Source organism: Mustela erminea, chromosome 7, assembly GCF_009829155.1.
Source record: "Mustela erminea isolate mMusErm1 chromosome 7, mMusErm1.Pri, whole genome shotgun sequence".
In the NCBI taxonomy this organism is placed as follows: Eukaryota; Metazoa; Chordata; class Mammalia; order Carnivora; family Mustelidae; genus Mustela; species Mustela erminea.
Window position 1 is genome coordinate 59,857,768 of NC_045620.1, and position 19,536 is coordinate 59,877,303.

Here is a 19,536-nt window from a genome sequence, read left to right on the forward strand (position 1 = left end):
TGAAAACAAAAGGTTGTATAAAAAGTTTATTCATAGTGGCTTATGTAAACACTGTGTTCATTGTAAACACAGTATTTATATGAGTAAAAATAAAAATTATGGCATAACTACTTTGGGAGGGAGAGAGAGAGAGTGTGTGTGTGTGTGAGAGAGAGAGAGAGAGGAAAGGACAGAGATGCAGTAATTTGGCCTCTAAAATATTTAGTGCATCTTTTAGTAACCGACAGAGCAAGCAAATAACAACAAAACCTGCAAAGATATAAGAGATTTGAAGATGCTTGCTGTAATGGTAATTTGTAGAACCTTGCACCAAACTGTTGGAGAATGTCCATTCTGTTCAGGCACGCAGCAACTGACCATGAGGCTTTAAGGCTGATTTTAACAAGTATCAAACAATAGATACCACATGGATAACTTTCTGACCAAAATGTAGAGTCAGAAATCAGTAACAATGTAACTGGGGGGAAAAATTATTGGTTAAAAATCACAGTTTGGTGGTGCCTGGGTGGCTCGGTTGTTAAGCATCTGTCTTTGGCTCAGGTCATGATCCCAGGGTCCTAGGATCGAACCCTGCATTGGGCGGGGTTCAGCGGGAAGCCTGCTTCTCCCTCTCCCACTCCCCCTGCTTGTGTTCTCTCTCTTGCTATCAAATAAATAAAAATCTTTAAAAAATATATTACAGTTTGAACAAACGCACTGTACTAATTCCCTGTGCTATGCAACAAATTAACCCTAGGGCAGGGACTTGGAATAGCAGGAAGCTGTTAGCTCAGTTTCTGGGGGGGGTCACCATTCTGGACATGGCTTAACTGGGTCCTCTGCTCAGGGTACAAGCAAGATGTCAGCGGGGCTGCATCCCATTATGGAGCTCTGGTTACCTGTGAGTTGTTCCTTGTGGAATAGTTCAGTTTCTTGTGTTTGTAGGACTGAGGCCACAGCTCCCAGAAGCCACCACAGTCCCCTCCATAGCCAGGGAAGCTGACTGTGACTCCAAGCAGCTGACCTCTTCAAGGCCAGCAGGAGAGTCTCTCCCATGGGTAAGACAGTCTCTGTCTCTCCCACAGTCTCTAAGTCTCTCTCACTGGCGTGACACCTTATAAGCATAGGCTTACCATCCCTTCACCTTTGCCATATTCTTTTGGCTAGAAGCGAGGGCCATCTCCTGCCCACACTCTAGGAGAAGGGAATATACAGGGTGGCGCCCTAGGGGTAGAGATGACCATGGCCGTCCCAGAATTGTGCCTACCACACTCACTGATAGAATAAGAAATGCTCATGGAAGTGAACAGACTTAACCCCTCGCTGACTTATGAAGTCTTTTATTAAGGAAGAATTTACATTTTAATAAGTCATATTCATCTACATTTATGGTTTGTACACTTTGTGTCTTGCTTAAGAAATTCTTTCCAACCCTGAAGTCATAAAGATTTTGTCCTTAAAGTCTTAGGTCTGGGGCATCTGGGTGGCTTCAGTCAGTTAAGCATTTGCCTTTAGTTCAGGTCATGATCCCAGGGTCCTGGGATCGAACCCCGAAGTCAGGCTCCTACTCAGTGGAGAGCCTGCTTCTCCCTCTTCCTCTGCTGCTCCCCCTGCCTGTGCTATCTTGCTCACTTGCTCTCGTTCTATCTCAAATAAATAAATAAAATATCTCTTTTAAAAGTATTAGGGCTTTGCTTTATACATTTAAATCATTAATTCAAATGTAGAATTTACTCGTACGAGGTGTGATATAGGGATCTATTTTTAGATATTTTCATACAGATAACCATTTTTTTCCAACACTATTTATTGAATAAATAGAACCTCGCCTGCTAATTTCTAATTCAGTCTTTGTCATATGTCAAGTAACATAAAAGTATGGATCTATTTCTGGGTCTTCTGGTCTGTTCCCTGGATCTGTCCTTGCACTGGTACCCACTGCCTTAATTAATATGGCTCTACGGTGGGGCTTGCTACCTGGTAGAGGAAACCCCTCACCATATTGCTTGTCTTTATCATGGTTTTAACTATTCTCAGACCTTTGTTATCCCAGGTAAAGATTAGATTCTGCTTGTTTAGTTCTATTTAACAAATAGTAGGACTGGTAGCACCCGACCAGCTCAGTCAGGAGGAGCACATTACTCTGGATCGCAGGGTTGTGAGTTCAAGCTGCACATTCGGTGTAGAGATTATTTAAAAATAAAGTCTTTTTTAAAAATCAGAATTTCAGTAGAAGGACCCCTACGTGCCTCAGTCTGTTAAGCGTCTGCCTTCGGCTCGGGTCATGATCCCAGGGTCCTGCTCAGCGGGGAGCCTGCTTCTCCCTCTGCCTGCTTGTGTGCTTGCTCTCTCTCTCTCTGTCTCTCTCTTTGACAAATAAATAAATAAAATATTTTAAGGAAAAAAATAATTTGAATTGAAATTACCTCATCTATAAAGATTAATTCTGGGAAAATTGACATCCCTGTTTAATTGGGCTTTCCCATTCATGCATATGGGATAGCTCTCTCTTTATTTAGACCATTTATGCATTTCAATAAATTCATAATTTTTTCCACCAAGGTATTACAAAATTTTTGTTAAATTTATCTCTAGGTATTTTAGAGGTTTTGTTGCCATCTCATATACTTTTTTTAAAAAAAGATTTTATTTATTTATTTGTCAGAGAGAGCACAAGCAGGGGGGCAGCAGAGGGAGAGGGAGAAGCAGCCTCCCCACGAGCAGAGAGCCCGATACAGGGCTCGACCCCAGCACCCTAGGGTCATGACCTGGGCTGAAGGCAGGCACTCAACCAACTGAGCCACCCAGGAGCCCCTTTCTTATATACTTTCTAATATTTAAAAATAGTTTTTTGCTTATAAGTAGCAATGCAGTTGTTTTATAATTATTGTCCTTGACTTCAAAAATCTTGCTGATCTTTCTCTTCAATACTAATGTTCTGAGTGTGAATTTTCTTGCATTTTCCTTTGTATACAGTCATATCCTTTGTGAATAACTATAACTTTATTATTTCCCAACCTTTATACCTATTTCTATTTCTTGTCTTATGACAAAAACCACAATATCTAGTAATATGGACATGCTTGTCTTTTTTCATGACACATAACATATGTGTAGGATTTTGATAAATATCCTCTGCCCTAGGTTGCTGGGAGTTTTTTTAAAAAATTATAAATGGAAACAAAAGCAAAATATGTAATTAGGACTTGATGAAAGTTTAAAAAAAACTTTCACATCAAGTCCAAATTAAAACAGGCATAGGATTTGAACAGACATTTCTGCCAAGATATACACATGGCCAATAAGCACATGAAAAGATGGCCAGTATCATTAGCCAACAGGGAAATGCAAACAAAAACCACAGTGAGGTACGGCTTCGTATTCACTCAGCCGGCTGGAAGGAAAAAGACAGACCAAGATGGGTGTTGGCCGAGATGCGGAGGAACCAGCCCGGCACACTGCTGGTGGGAAGGCAAGATAGCCCAAAAGCTGCTTGGAAAACAGTTCTGCCATTCCGCACAGAGTTAAACGACGTAACCTTGGCGATTCCCTTTCTCACAGTTCCACCGCTGAACAACATGTCCACACAAAAACACATGTGCACGTGCGCATGGCCGCATTATTTGTAATGACCCGAAAGCCGGCCACAACCCAGATGGCCGTCGGCTGATGAATGGATAAACACAAGGGGGTCTAGCCATACAAGGTGATAATATTCTGCAATAAAAAAAATGAAATACTAATTCAAGCTACAGCACGGATGACTCTTGAAGTCACAATGCTAAGTGAGAGAAGATAGTCCCAAAGACAGATTCTATTTGTCCTTGCAAAACAGGCACATCTCTAGAGATGGAGAGAAGACCAGCGGTTTCTTGGGATGCGGTGCAGGGTCAGGAGTGAGGAATAACTGCTAGTGGGTGCTAGGGTTTGGGGGGTGATGAAAATGTTCTAAAATTCAGTTACAGTGATGGTTGCACAGCCCTGAGTATCCTAACAACCCTCCACAGTTGAAAGGGTGAAGTTTATGTAAATATATACATATATATACATATAAGTAAATATGTGAAAAATTAAATTTTGGATAAACAACAAATAATTTTCTCACATAACTATGTGTCATATGATATTTTATCTGGTGACTCTAATGAGAATTTTTAATTAGGAGAATTATATTAAATGTCATACCATATCAGGTCATATTCTTTTAGCATTCTATTTCACCAGAGAAAGAGTCATATCCAGAAAACAAAATACACCCTCACTGCCAGGTGACTCCTTCAATGAAAGCAAGTCTTAGAAGAATTCTGCCACCGCGGGAACACTTCCTCAAGCAGTCACACGTGCAGTCGCACTAACGTTCTCATTGTTTCCAGGGTCCCCTATGCGGAGTGAGGAACCTCCTCCTTCTGATAGTGATGTCTGAAAACCTTCACCTTTGTCACCACTGCCTTATTTAGGAGTACCACTCAAAGTGTATTTAAGCGAGTGGCACTCCCTAGAGGTGTGCAAAGCAGCATCATGATTCTGGACAGCAGCTTCCAACCACGGTCTTAGAGTACTGGGCTGGTACATGGGCCCTGCACGAGGGTACTCTGGGTGTTTGCTGCCCCGAGGGTGCAGACCGGAGTGTAACACCCAAACACACCTTCCATGTGGCCTGCGTCAAAATATGTGAAAGGAATCACACACAATCTAAAAACCTGAATGATATGACCCACCACATGACTATTTTTCATTTTTAATAAAATCTTTGGTATTTCAGGCTGATGTTCTATCATCTTTTAACATGTAAAAAACGTTCTTTGAGTGCAGAAAAAATATCGTTGACCCAGAAGACCCCCGATGCGCCCGTCTGACACTCACTGGCCAGATGATCGCCGTATCTCCAGAAGAAGTGGAATTTGCCAAGCAAGCCATGTTTTCAAGGTTTGTATATGCTTGAAAGTCGGTTTGCCTGGAAATTCACTGTTTAAGTTGAAGTTTAAGAATCTTGAAATTGAGGGACACCTGGGTGATTCAGTTGGTTAAGCATCTGCCTTCAGCTCAAGTCATGATCCCGGGGTCCTGGAATTGACTCTCATTTTGAGCTCCCTCCTCAGTGCTTGGGAGCCTGCTTCTCTCTCTGCCTGCTCCTCCCCCTGCTAGTTCTCTCTGTCTCCCTCCCTCCCAAATAAATAAATAAAATCTTAAAAAAAAAAAAATCTTGAAGTTGAAGAATCAGGGCTCTAGGGGTCAAACAAGCAAGAGAGCAGAGCTTGGGAAGGGGGGAGGAGGGTGTGGGCAGGGAGGGATGGTCTGGGGGGGGCTGGAGTGAGGGGCATGTCCATGTAGGGGCCACCTGGAGTGGAAGGTCAGAGCTGGGCCAAGGAGCAGCAGGTATCCTCCCTGGGGTGCAGGGATTGTTTTCATCAAAACAAGCAGATTAACACTTTGTCTAAGTTCGTGGTAGAGTGACATGACAGCAGGTGGTAAATTGGAACCGCTGCCCATAGCCCCAGGAGAAGGGAAGATTTTCCATACAGAGGAACCATCAAATAAGTAAACGTAGAAAGGAGAGTGGAAGTGTGGTTGCCCACTGTCATGGAAAAGGGGTTCACACACACAAATAGAGAAAATGGGAATGAACTCTGGAATTGGATCGCAATTGGATACATCAACATGAATGCAGGATTTTCAGAACATAGGTGAGAAAAGAACACTCATTTCGTGTGCGTGTGCGTGCATGTGAGATACACACACACACACGCACACACACATATATATATTTAAAGATTTTATTTATTTATATGACACACAGAGAGAGACAGTGAGAGAGGGAACACAAGCAGGGAGAGTGAGAGAGGGAGAAGCAGACTCCCCACTGAGCAGGGAGCTCAGGCGGGCTTGATCCCAGAGATCAAGGGATCATGACCTGAGCAGAAGGCAGATGCTTAACGACTCAGCTACCCAGGTGCCCCTGAACTCTATTTATCTTTATAAAGTCCTCTTTCTTTCTTTCTTTCTTTCTTTTTTAAGATTTTATGTATTTGACAGAGAGAAAGAGAACTCACAAGTAGGCAGAGGCAGGCAGAGAGAGAGGCGGAAGCAGGCTCCCTGCTGAGCAGAGAGCCTGATGCAGGGCTCAATCCCAGAACCCTGGGATCATGACCTGAGTGGAAGGCAGATGCTTAACCCACTGAGCCACCTAGGTGTCCCAAGTCCCCTCTATTTCTAAACACTCCTCTTTTCGTGTTATGGTAGGCAGTGAGAAGAGGCCAAAATCTTGGGTAGACCACTGGGTTTATTAAATTCATTTCCTGCTTTCTGCATCACGGCAGGCACTGTGTTGACACATTTTTTAACACTATGTTCTTGGGCCCCTTTATCTCCTGCTTCCACCAACCTCGTCTTTCCCTTCTTCTAAGGCCTCACCATGAGTCTTCCCGAGCTCCCTCCACCTGCCACTCACCACCTTCACGCAAAGCCACAAAGCCAGTGGCCCCTGGATTAGGAATTCGTAAACCTGCCCCATGCCAGCAGGTGCCAAAATGCGTTCCAGTTCCAAGTACAAAACGCATTTGCTTAAAATAACAACAAATCCTTTAATTCTCTTGACGGCACAAGTATTTGGAGGGTTGGGGCATCAGATCAGCAACTGCATTTCAAATGGTTTGGGGGAAAAGAAAGAGTTCGTTGTACTGTACTTTCAACCTCTCTGGGTGTTTACAGTTACTTCAAAACAAATTGTCCCTTGCAAAAGGCCATCAGCCTATTATCACGTCTCCGTTGTTGCAAATAGCCTTCCCAGTCTGCGCTTGGCCTTCGTTTTGTTTCTGACATGTTGAGATAGGAATCTAATTTTTTATTTTTATGAGTTTAAAAGAAGTGAGTCCAGTGCCTGCCCTTAAGAAGAATGCATGTGGGCGCCTGGGTGGCTCAGTGGGTTAGGCCGCTGCCTTCGGTTCGGGTCATGATCTCGGAGTCCTGGGATCGAGTCCCGTGTAGGGCTCTCTGCTCAGCGGGGAGCCTGCTTCCTCCTCTCTGCGGGCCTCTCTGCCTGCTTGTGATCTCTCTCTGTCGAATAAATAAACAAAATCTTTAAAAAAAATAAAAAAGAAAAGAAGAAGAAGAAGAATGCATGTGTTCTTCACGTGAGGGAGAAAGCCAGTCAGTAAGTAGAAAGTGGAATGTCAGTAAGTAGAAGGCTGGTTTGCCCCTCTGTGCAGGTGGCCGTTTCCTGCCTTCCTGAGGCTGTCCCCCACCCCATCCCTGGTTCCCTGGCTTCTGCCTCTAGCCTCAGTCCAGAAGAGGCCTGGGGTCCGAGGCCTCCTAAGGACCAGGGCCCCAGGAGGGCCCGGCTGCTGACGGGAGCCACTGTCTTGTGACCTCTCCTTTACTTCTGCAGACACCCCGTGATGAGGAAGTGGCCTCGTCAGTATGAATGGTTCTTTATGAAGATGAAGGTAGAACATATCTGGCTGCAGAAATGGTATGGAGGAGTAGCCGACATTTCCAAGGAGGAGTACTTCAAAGCAGCCCCAAGAAAGGCCTGATGCGGTAAGAAGGTCCTCGGGGTTTGTGGGAAACGAAAACCTTCTCCGTGGCACTGCCCGCCAGCGCCTGACAGCTGTCTGTCTATTGCCGGCTTCCCGGCCGCCCTGTCACCCTCCCCGCAGAACGAGAGAGGGTGACCGGGGAACCCCGTGCCAGGCTGGAGATTGGAGTGGTCATTTGCAAACCCCCAGCTCACGCAGGTACACGTATATATAACCTCTGTATCTTATTCCAACCAGTCTCACCGACTAGGGAATCATCGTTGGTTGTCAAAGTGACACGTGGAGACAGTTGCCGTTCCGTCCCTTAGGACAAAAAAAAAAAAAAAAAAAAAGTGTGTGCCATGTGATTGCATTGTATTGTGAGAGTATTTTTGTTGCTTGCTCCGCCCAAAGCAGTCTTGATTTGAAGCTCACAGGGAGCACGAAGGAGCTAAACCTGCATCACACAGCCTCGGTCTTGCATTTGGAGTGAGCTCGCAGGACGGGTTGTCTCTGGAGTCCTCATCGTGCTACTTACCAGACTACAGATGCATTATCAAATCCCATTTGCTAGAATGTCCTGGTCACTGAGGAAGCCTTGGTCCCACTGTAGCCTGACAAACTTCGTGAGAACACAGAGCCCTGGGCGCAGCCGCATTCTGTGTGAGCCGGCCGTGGTGATTCATTCGTGGAATGGGTTGGCTTCAGCACCAAACTCCCCAGGTCCCCACGGCTAATGTTTCTGACGGAAGGTTCCCGTCCCTTAGGCACGAGGAGTGGCATCCAAAATAAGATGCATCTCATTCTGTGGCATGTAGGGAGGAGAGGGGGGAGGTAAGGAAGCAAGGACCATGTACAAGGAAGCAAAGAAGGCAGTAATTGAAGGCACACTCCCTGCCTAGTCTGGGACCAGGCTCTTGGCAGGGTCATCTCCTGTCAGCCGTACAACCAATGAGAACCATATCATCGTTGCCACTTATAGACGAGGAAACTGGGGTCAGACAGGCTAAATCAGCATCCCAGGCTCTGACTCACCACACCTCATGGATGGAGCAATACTTAGATGATTTCCAATCTTGAGAACAAGACAAGAGAGTCACTGAAATGCACGGGGGTCATTGAATCAGCAAAATCAGTAAAGTAAGGATTAACATGCCTGTCATTAATTTGCTACTGTTAACTACCAAAAAAAAAAAAAAAAGTCTCTGAAATTTGATTGTTACTACAGATGTAAATTTTTACAAATTATATGCAGGAGCTCCTGGTTTTGCAAGAAACGACATTGTACCCAAGTACACATCTAAGGCCTAGAGGACCTATATGTGTACATCCAAGACCTCTTACATTGAAGTCTGTAAAGATCTAGCAGTACCCAGTTTTCCAACTTTTTATAATGGCTATGAACCCTCTGTGGTGGGTTAGGTGTGTTGTATAACATCAAAACATGACACTATCTGTAGGAAATTTACATTTCCTAAATAAGTAACATGTTATTAATGGTTATACTTTTATTTTAAATATTAAGACATGAACACAGTTTGAGATGTCAAAATATTTTTTAAGTGCCTGTTACTAAAAGCATAGTAAGATGCACAGAATTCTTTTTTTTGTCAAAATCCAATTCTCAAAAGAGTTCCTAACAATAACAATTTCTAATACATAAGAATAAGGTCACACTCATGGTACTTTCTATCTCTGAGTTAAAAATTTTCGCTACCCCCAGTTTAGAGATAAGAGGGGGAAACTGGAAGGATAAACCACCTATTTCACAAGTCAACCTCATACCTTAATTCTTTGGGCATCACTACCTCCAGATTCTGTCTTACGAATAATGTTTGTATGCTAAGTTTGCTTTTATAATCAGGTTCCACTCAGCTCATTAAGCCCTCTCTGTTGTTTCAAGGGGCTTTGCAGCGTGGGTGCCATTTATAACAACTAATGAATGTTATCGGTTATTTATCCAAACGTTAGGAAATGAGGTCTAAAGAGGTTGGATGATAAGAAGAGTGTTGAGAGTGCATCTGTTTAAGAATGATGGGCCCCATTCAGGCTGGTATGTTTCAGCAAATCTCTGGAAATTTACATTGATGAAAATGTTGAAAGGTGTAGGAAATTCTACACATGGCAATAAACAAGAAAAATTAAATGCATATGATTAGAAAGAAAGAAAAATATCTCTGTTTACAGATGACATGATTGTCTGCATAGCAAATTCCAAAGAATCTATTAAAAAAAGAAGAAAGAAAATTCATAGAACTAGTGGCCTTTGCAAGGTTTCGGGATACAAGATCAGTCCACAAAATGTAATCACATTTCTAAATATTAACAATGAACAATGTGGAAAGCAAAATCAAAAGCACAATACCATTCACAGTCACTCCAAAGAAAAGAAATATTTTGGTATAAATTTATCAAAACATGTACAAGATCTATATGCTGAAAATTAAAAGATGCTAATGAAAGAAATCAAAGACCTAAATAAATGAAGAGATACACCATGTTCATGGATTGAAAGACACAAAGTAGCAAGGATGTCAGTTCTCCCCAGATTTATCTACAGATTTAATGAAATTTCTGTCAAAATTCTAGCAAAGTTTGTAGATATTTCAAGTTTTTCTAAAAATTCCAAGGTACAGACCTTGAAATAGCTCAAACACTCTTATGAAAGAAAGATCAGTAGGAGAAATCACTCTATTCAATGTAAAAATTTATTATTTAGCTACAGTAATCAAGACAGTATGGTTTTTATTGGTGGAGGCACAGACATAGATCAATAGAATAGAAAATCTAGAGAAAGAACCACAAATATACTCAGTTGGGTTTTCTATAAAGGTACAGAAGTAATTCACTGGAGGGAGCATAGTCTTTTCAATAAATGTTAGAGCAATGGGATATCCAGAGGCAAATAAAACCTCAGCCTAAACCTCATACTTTATATGAAAATGAACTCAAAATGGGTCACAATCCTGAATATAAAAAATGTAAAACTAAAAAACTTTTTTTAAAAAAATAGAAAATTGGGGGCGCCTGGGTGGCCAGTGGGTTAAAGCCTCTGCCTTCGGCTCAGGTCATGATCTCAGGGTCCTGGGATTGAGCCCCACATCAGGCTCTTTGCTCAGCAGGGAGCCTGCTTCCTCCTCTCCCTTTCTGCCTGCTTCTCTGCCTACTTGTGATCTCTGTCAAATAAATAAATAAAATCTTAAAAAAAAAAATGGAAAATTGTAGGGACCTAGGGCTAAGCCTCAAGAATACTTTGATTTGATGCCAAAAAGCGCAATCCATAAAGAAAAGTTTGATAAATTCATCAAAATTATAAACTTTTGCTCTGAAAAAGACCATAGTAAGGGAATTAAAAAACAGGCTACAGCCTGAGAGAAAATATTATTTGCAAGCACATATCTGACAAATGACTAATACCTAGAATATGTGGAGAACTCACAAAATTCATCAATTTTTTTAATCCAAATAAAAAATGGAGAACATATACAAACACTCCATTGAAGAGGATATGCAAATGACAAATAAGTCCATGAAAAGACACTCAACATCCTTGATCCTTAGGGAACTGAAAATTGGAACCACAGTGAGAGAGAGACCACTGTGCACTCAACACAATTGCTAAGATCAAGTAACAACACCAGAGATCAGCAAGGGTGCAGAGAAATGGCTTCAGCCATACAGAGCTGGTGGGAATGTAAAATGGAACAGCCACTCTGCAGAAGCACTTGGCAGTTTCCTGTAAAACTAAACATGCAGCTGCCATACCACTCAGCAATTGCACTGTTGGGCATTTATCCCAGAGAGATGGAAACTTATGTTCACACAAACACTTGCATGAATGTTCATAGCAGCTTTATTCATAAAATTCAAAAAACTGTAAACAACCAGATGTCCTTTAATGGGTGGCTGGTTAAACATGTGATACATCCATGCCGTGGAATACTACTCAGCAATAAAAATAATTTTCCATATGAGCAACAACTTGGATGACTCTCCAGAGAACGATGCTGAGTGAAAAGTCAATCCCACAGTATTACGTGCCGTACAGTTCCATTTATACAACATCTTGAAATGCAAAAGACTAGAAATGGAGAACAGATTAGAGGTTGCTAGAGAGGAGGGAGTGACACAAGGGATCCTTATGACGGAAACATTCTGTGTCTTGACTGTGTCAATGTCAAAATCCTGGCTGGGATATGGTATGGTTTTGCAAGATATTACCCTTGGGGGAAGCTGGGTAAAAGGCAGACAGGATGTCTTTGTATTGTTTCTTAAAACTGCATGGGAATCTACAATTTCTGCAATTATCTCAGAATCCATAATTATCTTGGAGTAAAAAGTTTAATACAAACAAAATAAAAGGCTTAGCTTAGGTTAAGGCATTTATGCTATCTCTTGTTAGTCCCTAATGAAAACAAAGAACTGAACTATGCCAAAATCTAGCAGAACAGACATTGGTTGTCTTTGGTTAACCTTTAATCATACGCATCTGTGAAAGAGGGAGAAGATTTAAGTTTCCTTAAATGTATTCAACTTCAGATTGAATATGAATTAATAAGAATTCAACTTATCTCTATATAGATTTTATGTGGGACACTTGAAAAGGAAGGATATCTTCAAGTTTCTGACATAAGCATGTTGAGTAAGCTATAGGTACCCGAGTCTGTACATACTGATTCTCCCCTGAGGTTTATAGCAAAGAACTGGGCTCCCAGCAATCTTCCTGGGATATTCCTAAATATTCTGGGAAAGAATTTTTTTGTTTCTATCAATAACTATATCCTAACCCCCATGTTTTTATTTACAGTAATTGTACATATCCGTCATGTTGACAGAGAACATACAATTCTGATGTTGTTTCAATATACCTTGTATATATTGACACATTAGGAAAGAGTTATTTTTTGGTTGAACTGTATTTCTTCAACTTTTTCAGAAAGTCTGTATTTCACTTTTAATGAGTTAACCATCAAATACTGCTCTGAAAATAAAACATGTCTAGAATAATTTATTGATGCACATTTGATTGCTGTAACGGCAAGTCTGTTATTAGACAATTTGAATTATAATGAAGCTATGGTTTGTCTATGCTATGATGCATGTGGAGTGTGAAATCTATTTTCAACACTAGACATGTCTATTTAACCAAAGACTGTTTCATTCTTGATATGATTCTCATGCTCAATTAAATAAAATTATGATATTTATACTTAGTCCCTTTATGTAATATTGCAAATTGACATTATTCTATTCCTAAGAAAGTAGACATTATTATAATACATCAGCATTGAAATTTCTGCTAAATAGAAAATAATTAGCAGGGGAGCTTTGTCAATAGGATTCTTTAAGGTTCTGAGTACGATGCACTTAACTTGCAGACTTGAAAACGCTGATGTAGCCACACTTTGGCGTTCCCGCTCTTGGAAGTATTTGCCATTTTTAGTGTACCTGTTATGCCTAGAGCTCAGGGTTATGACGAAGCTCCCTTTCACTGCCGAGAAAACATACTCAAGGAGTCCCACATCAAGGGTGGCACAAAAAAAAAAAAAAAAAAAAGACACAGGTCCGCAAGAGTGATTAATCCTGCAACTTTCATAGACCAACTGATATCCTGGCTTCTCAGAGATATTCCCGTCCACCACTTAGAGAACACTCGGCCCATTTACCCAGGACTGAAGGTTCTCCAGGACATGGGGCTTTCAGTGGTAGAGTCAGGAAGGTCTGGGCAAACGGAGATGGATCAGTCACCCACCCCCCTGACTGGACCTCAGGGCCTCGGGTCCTGAGCAGATCATCTCCAGAAGTGACTCATCTCTGACACAGTGCCTTCGGACACCTTCTGCAGCTGCACCTTCTCTCCTATGGCCTTCTATCCTGCTGCCAGAGCCCCAACGTTCTTGATTCATCATCTGAATTAGCCTGCTCAAGGAGTGACCCACCACAGGGTAAGATTCCATGGAGAACAGGCCCTGCCCTCAGGACGCTTCTGTTTGGTAAACAGTCTGTAAACAACCAGGTTTTTAAGCCAGGTCTTCTGGAAATGTCTGTAGATTCTCCAGCACTTTGGCCAGTATCCCCAACATCCCTACTGCTTTCTGTTGGAACCACCTGGCACACCTCCCCCGCACCCCGCCCCCACCCCTGCCCTGGATACACTGGTTGTTCATATCTGCAACCAAGTAGAACACAGGAAAGCCACAGCGCCAGAATTGGTCCGATCTTAGATCCAGGGCCCACATCCTCCCTGTGGCCCTCCACACCTCCAAGCTCCTCCTTGGGTGCTCCCCCTTCTCTCAAGCAGATGTCAGAGCCGCTCCAGAGCCTTCAGCCCTGGGAGCCCGCGTACTCGTTCCCCTCCCCTAGGACTCCGAAGCCTTCGGATGAGCACCACCTCAGCTCTGTTCAGAATTGCCTTCCCTCCTCTTCCAATAGGCTCGCCTGCGGAGAGGTTTCCCACCAGCTGCAGGATGCAGACACCAGTAAGCACAGGTGACTGAGGTAGAAGCCTGCACCATGGAGCAGGGTGGGACAAGGGGGAGCTTCGGGTGTTCTTTAAGGGTAGCAGATACGCCACATAATGGGAACTAAGCTGGGGAAAGAAGGAAGTGAAGTCAAGGAGAGATGACCTCAGGGAGAAGCTGGACCAGCTGTCAGGGGACCCAGGACTGCAAAGAATAGCTGTGCTAACCTTAAAAATAGAACTGTCAGCTATCTTCCCGTCAAAAATGGGTTTATTCAGGAATGGTAGAGAATGGTAACTTGGGCCAAGGAGGCCCACGCAATTCCACAAAACAAAGGAGAGGAGGGTCTTTCATAGAGGAAACAGGGGAGGTGGGTGAGCTGTTACAAACACAATGTTCATTGGTGTAAACGGGGAGTTCAACGTGCGGCGGCTTTTCATTGGCTGAGTTGTGACAGTCTCCCATTGGCTGGGCTGTGGGAGCGGGGAGGAGAGAACCCTTTCTCCCTCCTGCCTGGAGAGTGGAGTGGTAGCTAACTGAAGGGCCTCTCCCCTGCCGGTTAATTAAGTCTTCCCGTTGGGTCTGCAATTGACAACCGACGGCAGTGCGTGAGAGCTCCCCCTGCTGGCCTCCTCACGTCATGTTCAGTGAGGTTTCCTTTTACCAATTTTCCGCAGCTGCAAGGGGGCACTTGAGCCGACCAGTTGCAAGGCCAGGTCGCTGTAACAGGGAGACGTGGGAACTAATGCTCCCTAGAGCCGAACTGTCAGTTATCACCATGGCCAAGCTGTGGCTGTGGGAGGCCGCTGGAGTGACCAGAAGATGGTGGTGAAGGTGAGCCAGATGCCTTGGTCAGTGAGTGGACAGTGAGCAGGAGGTGGGAGGTGCCAGCAGGGAGGAGGGAAAAAAGAGGGGCACCTGAGCCTAGTAGCGGTTGCTCGCCATGTTTGTTTGTGGGGTTTTTTTTTAAGATTTTATTTATTTATTTGACAGAGAAATCACGAGTAGGCAGAGAGGCAGGCGGGGGAGGGCGGGGGGGGGGGGTACGCAGGAAGCAAGCTCCCTGCTGAGCAGAGAGCCCAGTTCGGGGCTCCATCCCAGGACCCTGAGATCATGACCTGAGCCGAAGGCAGAGGCTTAACCCACTGAGCCACCCAGGCGGCCCCTCCACCCCACCCCCCGCCGCCGTGTTCCTGACCACGCTTGCTGAGAGTAATCTCAAGTGGTGCTCTTTGAAGGAGCGGGGCTGTTTGTCTTGCTCTCCTGAAGGAGCAGTGATTTCAAATAGAGCGGCACGGCTTGAATCTGTTGTTTCTCAACTTCGTGAATTTGAGAAATGAGTGAATCCCTTGAATCCCGGCTTCTTCGTGTGCAGAGAAGGAAGAGTATCACCAAGCGCCTGGCGGAGCACAGGGGTTAAAGATAGATGATGGCATGTTGTCGCGTTATTTTCACATTTCATATTAGCCGTTTGTCCGTGTGTCAGACTCCTCGGTAAGACTGTGAGCTGCTTGAGGGGGCTGATTTCACAATGCGCGCTGTTCATGGCTCGCAAGGTAAGCACTTGGCTAACGTTTTGGCAAGAATGTGGGCTTTGGGCCAGAGCCCCTCCCCAAGTCCCATGGGTACCTTTCACGGACATTTTTTTTTTTTTTTTTACTCCTTCTCCTGCTGTGACTCTCATCCCTAGCCTTCATGCCCCTCACTGAGATCGTGCGTCTTCCTGGACACTTCCAGATAAACTGCTGACCCTGACAGAGCTTCTGACTTCCCAGGCTTCCAAACCTGGCGGATTTTTCAGGAGAGCCTGGCAAAGGATCGCTGCGCCACCTGCTGGCGATATCCGGGAACTTCACCCTTTTCAGAACCAGGGAGCCGGGGACAAAGAATCCGGAATCCAAAACGCAGGATCCAGGCCAGAGAGGAAGTGTGGCCCCGAGCCACCTTTAATGAAGTATCCGTGGTGTACATGAATGCACACCACGCTCTCCCTTTGAGAACATACGCAGATAAGTGTTTTCCGGCACATGAGGACAGGACAGATACAATATGGCATTTTGATAGTGATTTTTAATTAAATGTCTAATTATTTCAATTATTTGTAATTATTTATATGTTAATTGTTTATTAAAAAATTATTTAATTGTGACAGTTCCTGTCGTTGAACTGCTATAAGCTAGGTTTTTCACATACTTAAAAAAAAAAACAAACCTCATTTAGTTTTTACATCTGCCTTGCAAGGAAGAAAATGCTTCTGTTTTCCACGTGGGAAACCTGCAGCTCAGCAAGCTCTTCAGACCTGCACTCCCAGGGCGCAGGACTAGGTAGGCAGCCCAGCAGGTACTAAACCCAGGAAGGGACACCTGGGTGGCTCAGTTTGGTTAAGCACCTGCCTTCAGCTCAGGTCATGATCTGGGGGTTCTGGGATGGAGCCCCACATTGGGTTCCTTGCTCAGCAGGGAGCCTGCTTCTCCCTCTGCCTCTACTGCTCCTTCTGCTTGTGCTCTCCTTCTCTCTGACAAATAAATAAAGAAAATCTTAAAAAAAAAAACAAGACTGACTCAAGACTGTCCGACTCCAACCGCCCCTCCCCGCTCTCAACACTTGCAGGGGTTTCAGGAAGATCCTGGTTCTTTCCATGTAATTTTCCTTCCATTCTCCACCAGCATGAGTGGCCGTCCCTGGCATGGCCTCAGGTTTAAAAGCAGGTGCCGCTTCCAGCAAATTGAAGGACTGCTGATGTGTGGTCCAGGCCTGCTACAAGCTGTTCACCAGGTGTGCCCTCGTTAGCCCCTGCCCCAACCCTGGGAGGGAGGTCCTCCTCTAATTGCCATGTGAGAAAACCTGCCTGGAGTCTCGGGGCTAGGAATCGCTGGTACCTTACGTCCATGCTCTGAACCACCACTCAACAGGCTACTCTGGGGATTTTTCAGTATCAAATTGTGATTCAGATTTTTATCTTGATTTGGTAATATAAGAATGGTAATGCACACCCAGTCCCCCAGCCAGGCAGTAGGTCCCCATCTCTTTCCCAGCCCCCACTACTTGGCTCTTCCAGCCCTTCCAATGTCTTTGTAGCCAAGCCCCTACATTAAATCTCTGTTTACTGGAATTTTTAATCTTGAGTGTTTTTCTGATTGGACACTGATTAACACCTTCTAACAAGGAAGAAACATTCTTGGCATCGATCTCTTAGGCTCTCATGGAATAAAAAAACATTTGTTCCTGCATTAACTTACATTTCCTGAGTCATACAATGTTTTAATTACTTTTAAGATCATGCTCTGGACCTTTCTGACGTGAACACCACTTTTTTATAGGTAATTGTGGAAGAATGATGTAGTTGACCTAAAAGTATTTGGGAACAGTGAAACAGTATGACTGTTGGGAGTTGGTTGGTTCTGAAACATAGCAATTATTTTTTATTGTATTCATCTATGGTGTACATTCAGCAAAGTAGCTGGTGATATTTTTTTAAAGATTTTATTTATTTATTTGATAGAGACCGTAAGTAAGCAGAGAGGCAGGCAGAGAGAGAAAGAGGGGGAAGCAGGCTTCCTGCTGAGCAGAGCCCGATGTGGGGCTCAATCCCAAGACTCTGGGATCATGACCTGAGCCGAAAGCAGAGGCTTTAACCCACTAAGCCACAGAGGCGCCCCGATTTTTTTTTTTTTTTAAATAAAGATTCAAACAATTCCCTCTTCACTCTACTGAGAAAGGAAAAACTGCCCTACCCTGAAATCTGGCTGGCAGAGCACACACAAAGCCAGCTGCAAAGTTAACTAAAAACAGTGTTACTCCCAAGGTCAGAAACCCCCATTTTGAGTGACTTCTGTTTTTTGGTGAGAAACTGTGCTCTAAAATCACTGGCTGTCGGAAACTTGGCTCTTTAAAATCCAATCGGTGAGAATGAAAGATCCCACTTTTGCCGCAAGATCTATGTCTTTAACATAGAAAAACAGGCACAGTTTCAACCCAAATGCAGTCTCCAGATAAGGGTTTTCTAGACAAGACATTTCTATAGCTATCTTCATTTGCTAATTTCCAAGAAGCAAAGCCGTGAGTCTGATTTGCAGTTAACACCCAGAACTGACCTCTAACACACAGCCCTTTTGCTTGAGGCTATCCAAACATTACTTCATTTAAATTTTACCTAAACTCCCTTCCCCCAAATTACATAATAACCTTATCTCTTTCTTTCTTTGGTCAAATGCCCCAGGGCTCTGCTGGTATGCAGGCTCTATTTCCTTGAACCAATAAACCTGACTTTATCGGACTTGGGGTTTGTCCAGATGGCCTTTGGCTGAGCCGAGCAGGCTAGGACAGCATCCACAGATCCACATGTTCTGCCTCATATTGATGACCACCCCCTCCCTTCCCAGCCATCAGGAAAGCTGAATTCTTATTCAGAGTTCTTTGACAGGCTTAAAATAGATCAAAAGAACAGAATGGGTTTGAAGCGGTTGTTCATCTAAATTCAGAGACAAGCAAACAAGATCATCTTTATTCCCCAACAGAGGATGCGGCCAAATTATTCTTATAATCCACATTTAGTGATTCGCTCTCCAGAAGATGGTGATTAGTAAACGCTTAATATCACTATCAAAGCTGTATTGGAAGGCCCCTTTCTGTAACCCGTGAGACATTCTGTCTCCAACAATTTATTAAGTATTGGCTTAATTAGAACTACTCAGTAAGTTTTGAGATGTCCTGCCATGATGACCAGTAACTTCCATATCACTGGTTTAGTGGAGTTAGACTATATCATGTTTTGGTTATCTATTGCTGTGTAACAAATTACCCCCACACTCAGCAGCTGAACATGATGAACATTTATCATATCACACAGTTTCTGAGGCCGGGAATTCTCATTATGCACATTGCTAGAATTCTTACGGAATTTAAATCCAGATAAAAATAAAGTTGCTACTGCTCCTAATTGAATGGAGATACTATATATGAAAATTACGTTCATATAAATGCAACTTTATGAAAGCCTTTGTCATTGTATTTGTGTATACAGTCTGCATTTTCACATTTCTCAGGTCGGGAATACAAATATGGTTTGTGTTAGGATCCATAACCCATGGAAATGGCACAGTTCAAAAGTTGAGCAAGTCAGGGGCACCTGGCTGGCTCAGTCGGTGGAGCACAGGACTTGTGATCTTGGGGTTGTGAGTTTGAGCCGCAATGCATGTTGGGTGTGGAGATTACTTGAAAATAAAATCTGAAAAATAAGAGCATGTTTATGATAATATCAAAATATTTTAGGAAAGCAAAACGACAATTAATTAATGATTCTGTTCATATGATTGTGCCCAAAGAAAAACTAAATGGGAGATCATATATATATGTATATCTATATATTAGTATAATTAATTAGGATCCTGAAGTAAACTTTTGCTTTATACAATAACCCATGTTGCAATGGCCATTTAAAGTAAATCAGCACTGTCCTCCTTTTTTTTTTTTCCTGCCCTCCTATTTGTATTAAAAATAGAAAAGGTATGGAGTGCCTGAATGGCTCAGTTGGTGGAGCGTGTAGCTTCTGATCACTGGGTTATGGGTTAGAGCTCCACCAA

General features: G+C 43.4%; 1 protein-coding gene across 3 annotated transcripts in view; it reads left to right on the forward strand.

Moving 5' to 3' along the window:
• Positions 1-13,049, forward strand: part of CREG2 (cellular repressor of E1A stimulated genes 2) — a 34,633-nt gene extending 21,584 nt beyond the window's left edge. Inside the window, exons 3-5 of one of the 3 annotated variants that reach the window (XM_032351768.1) lie at positions 4,792-4,905; positions 7,364-7,515; positions 12,872-13,049. In XM_032351768.1, coding sequence (XP_032207659.1) covers positions 4,792-4,905; positions 7,364-7,511 — 262 coding nt within the window. In that variant the 3' untranslated portion in view covers positions 7,512-7,515; positions 12,872-13,049. Of the gene's footprint in view, positions 1-4,791; positions 4,906-7,363; positions 9,155-12,871 lie in introns of those variants that run through there. The other 2 variants (XM_032351767.1, XM_032351766.1) reach the window with 2 other exon arrangements.
• Positions 13,050-19,536: the final 6,487 nt, after the last annotated feature.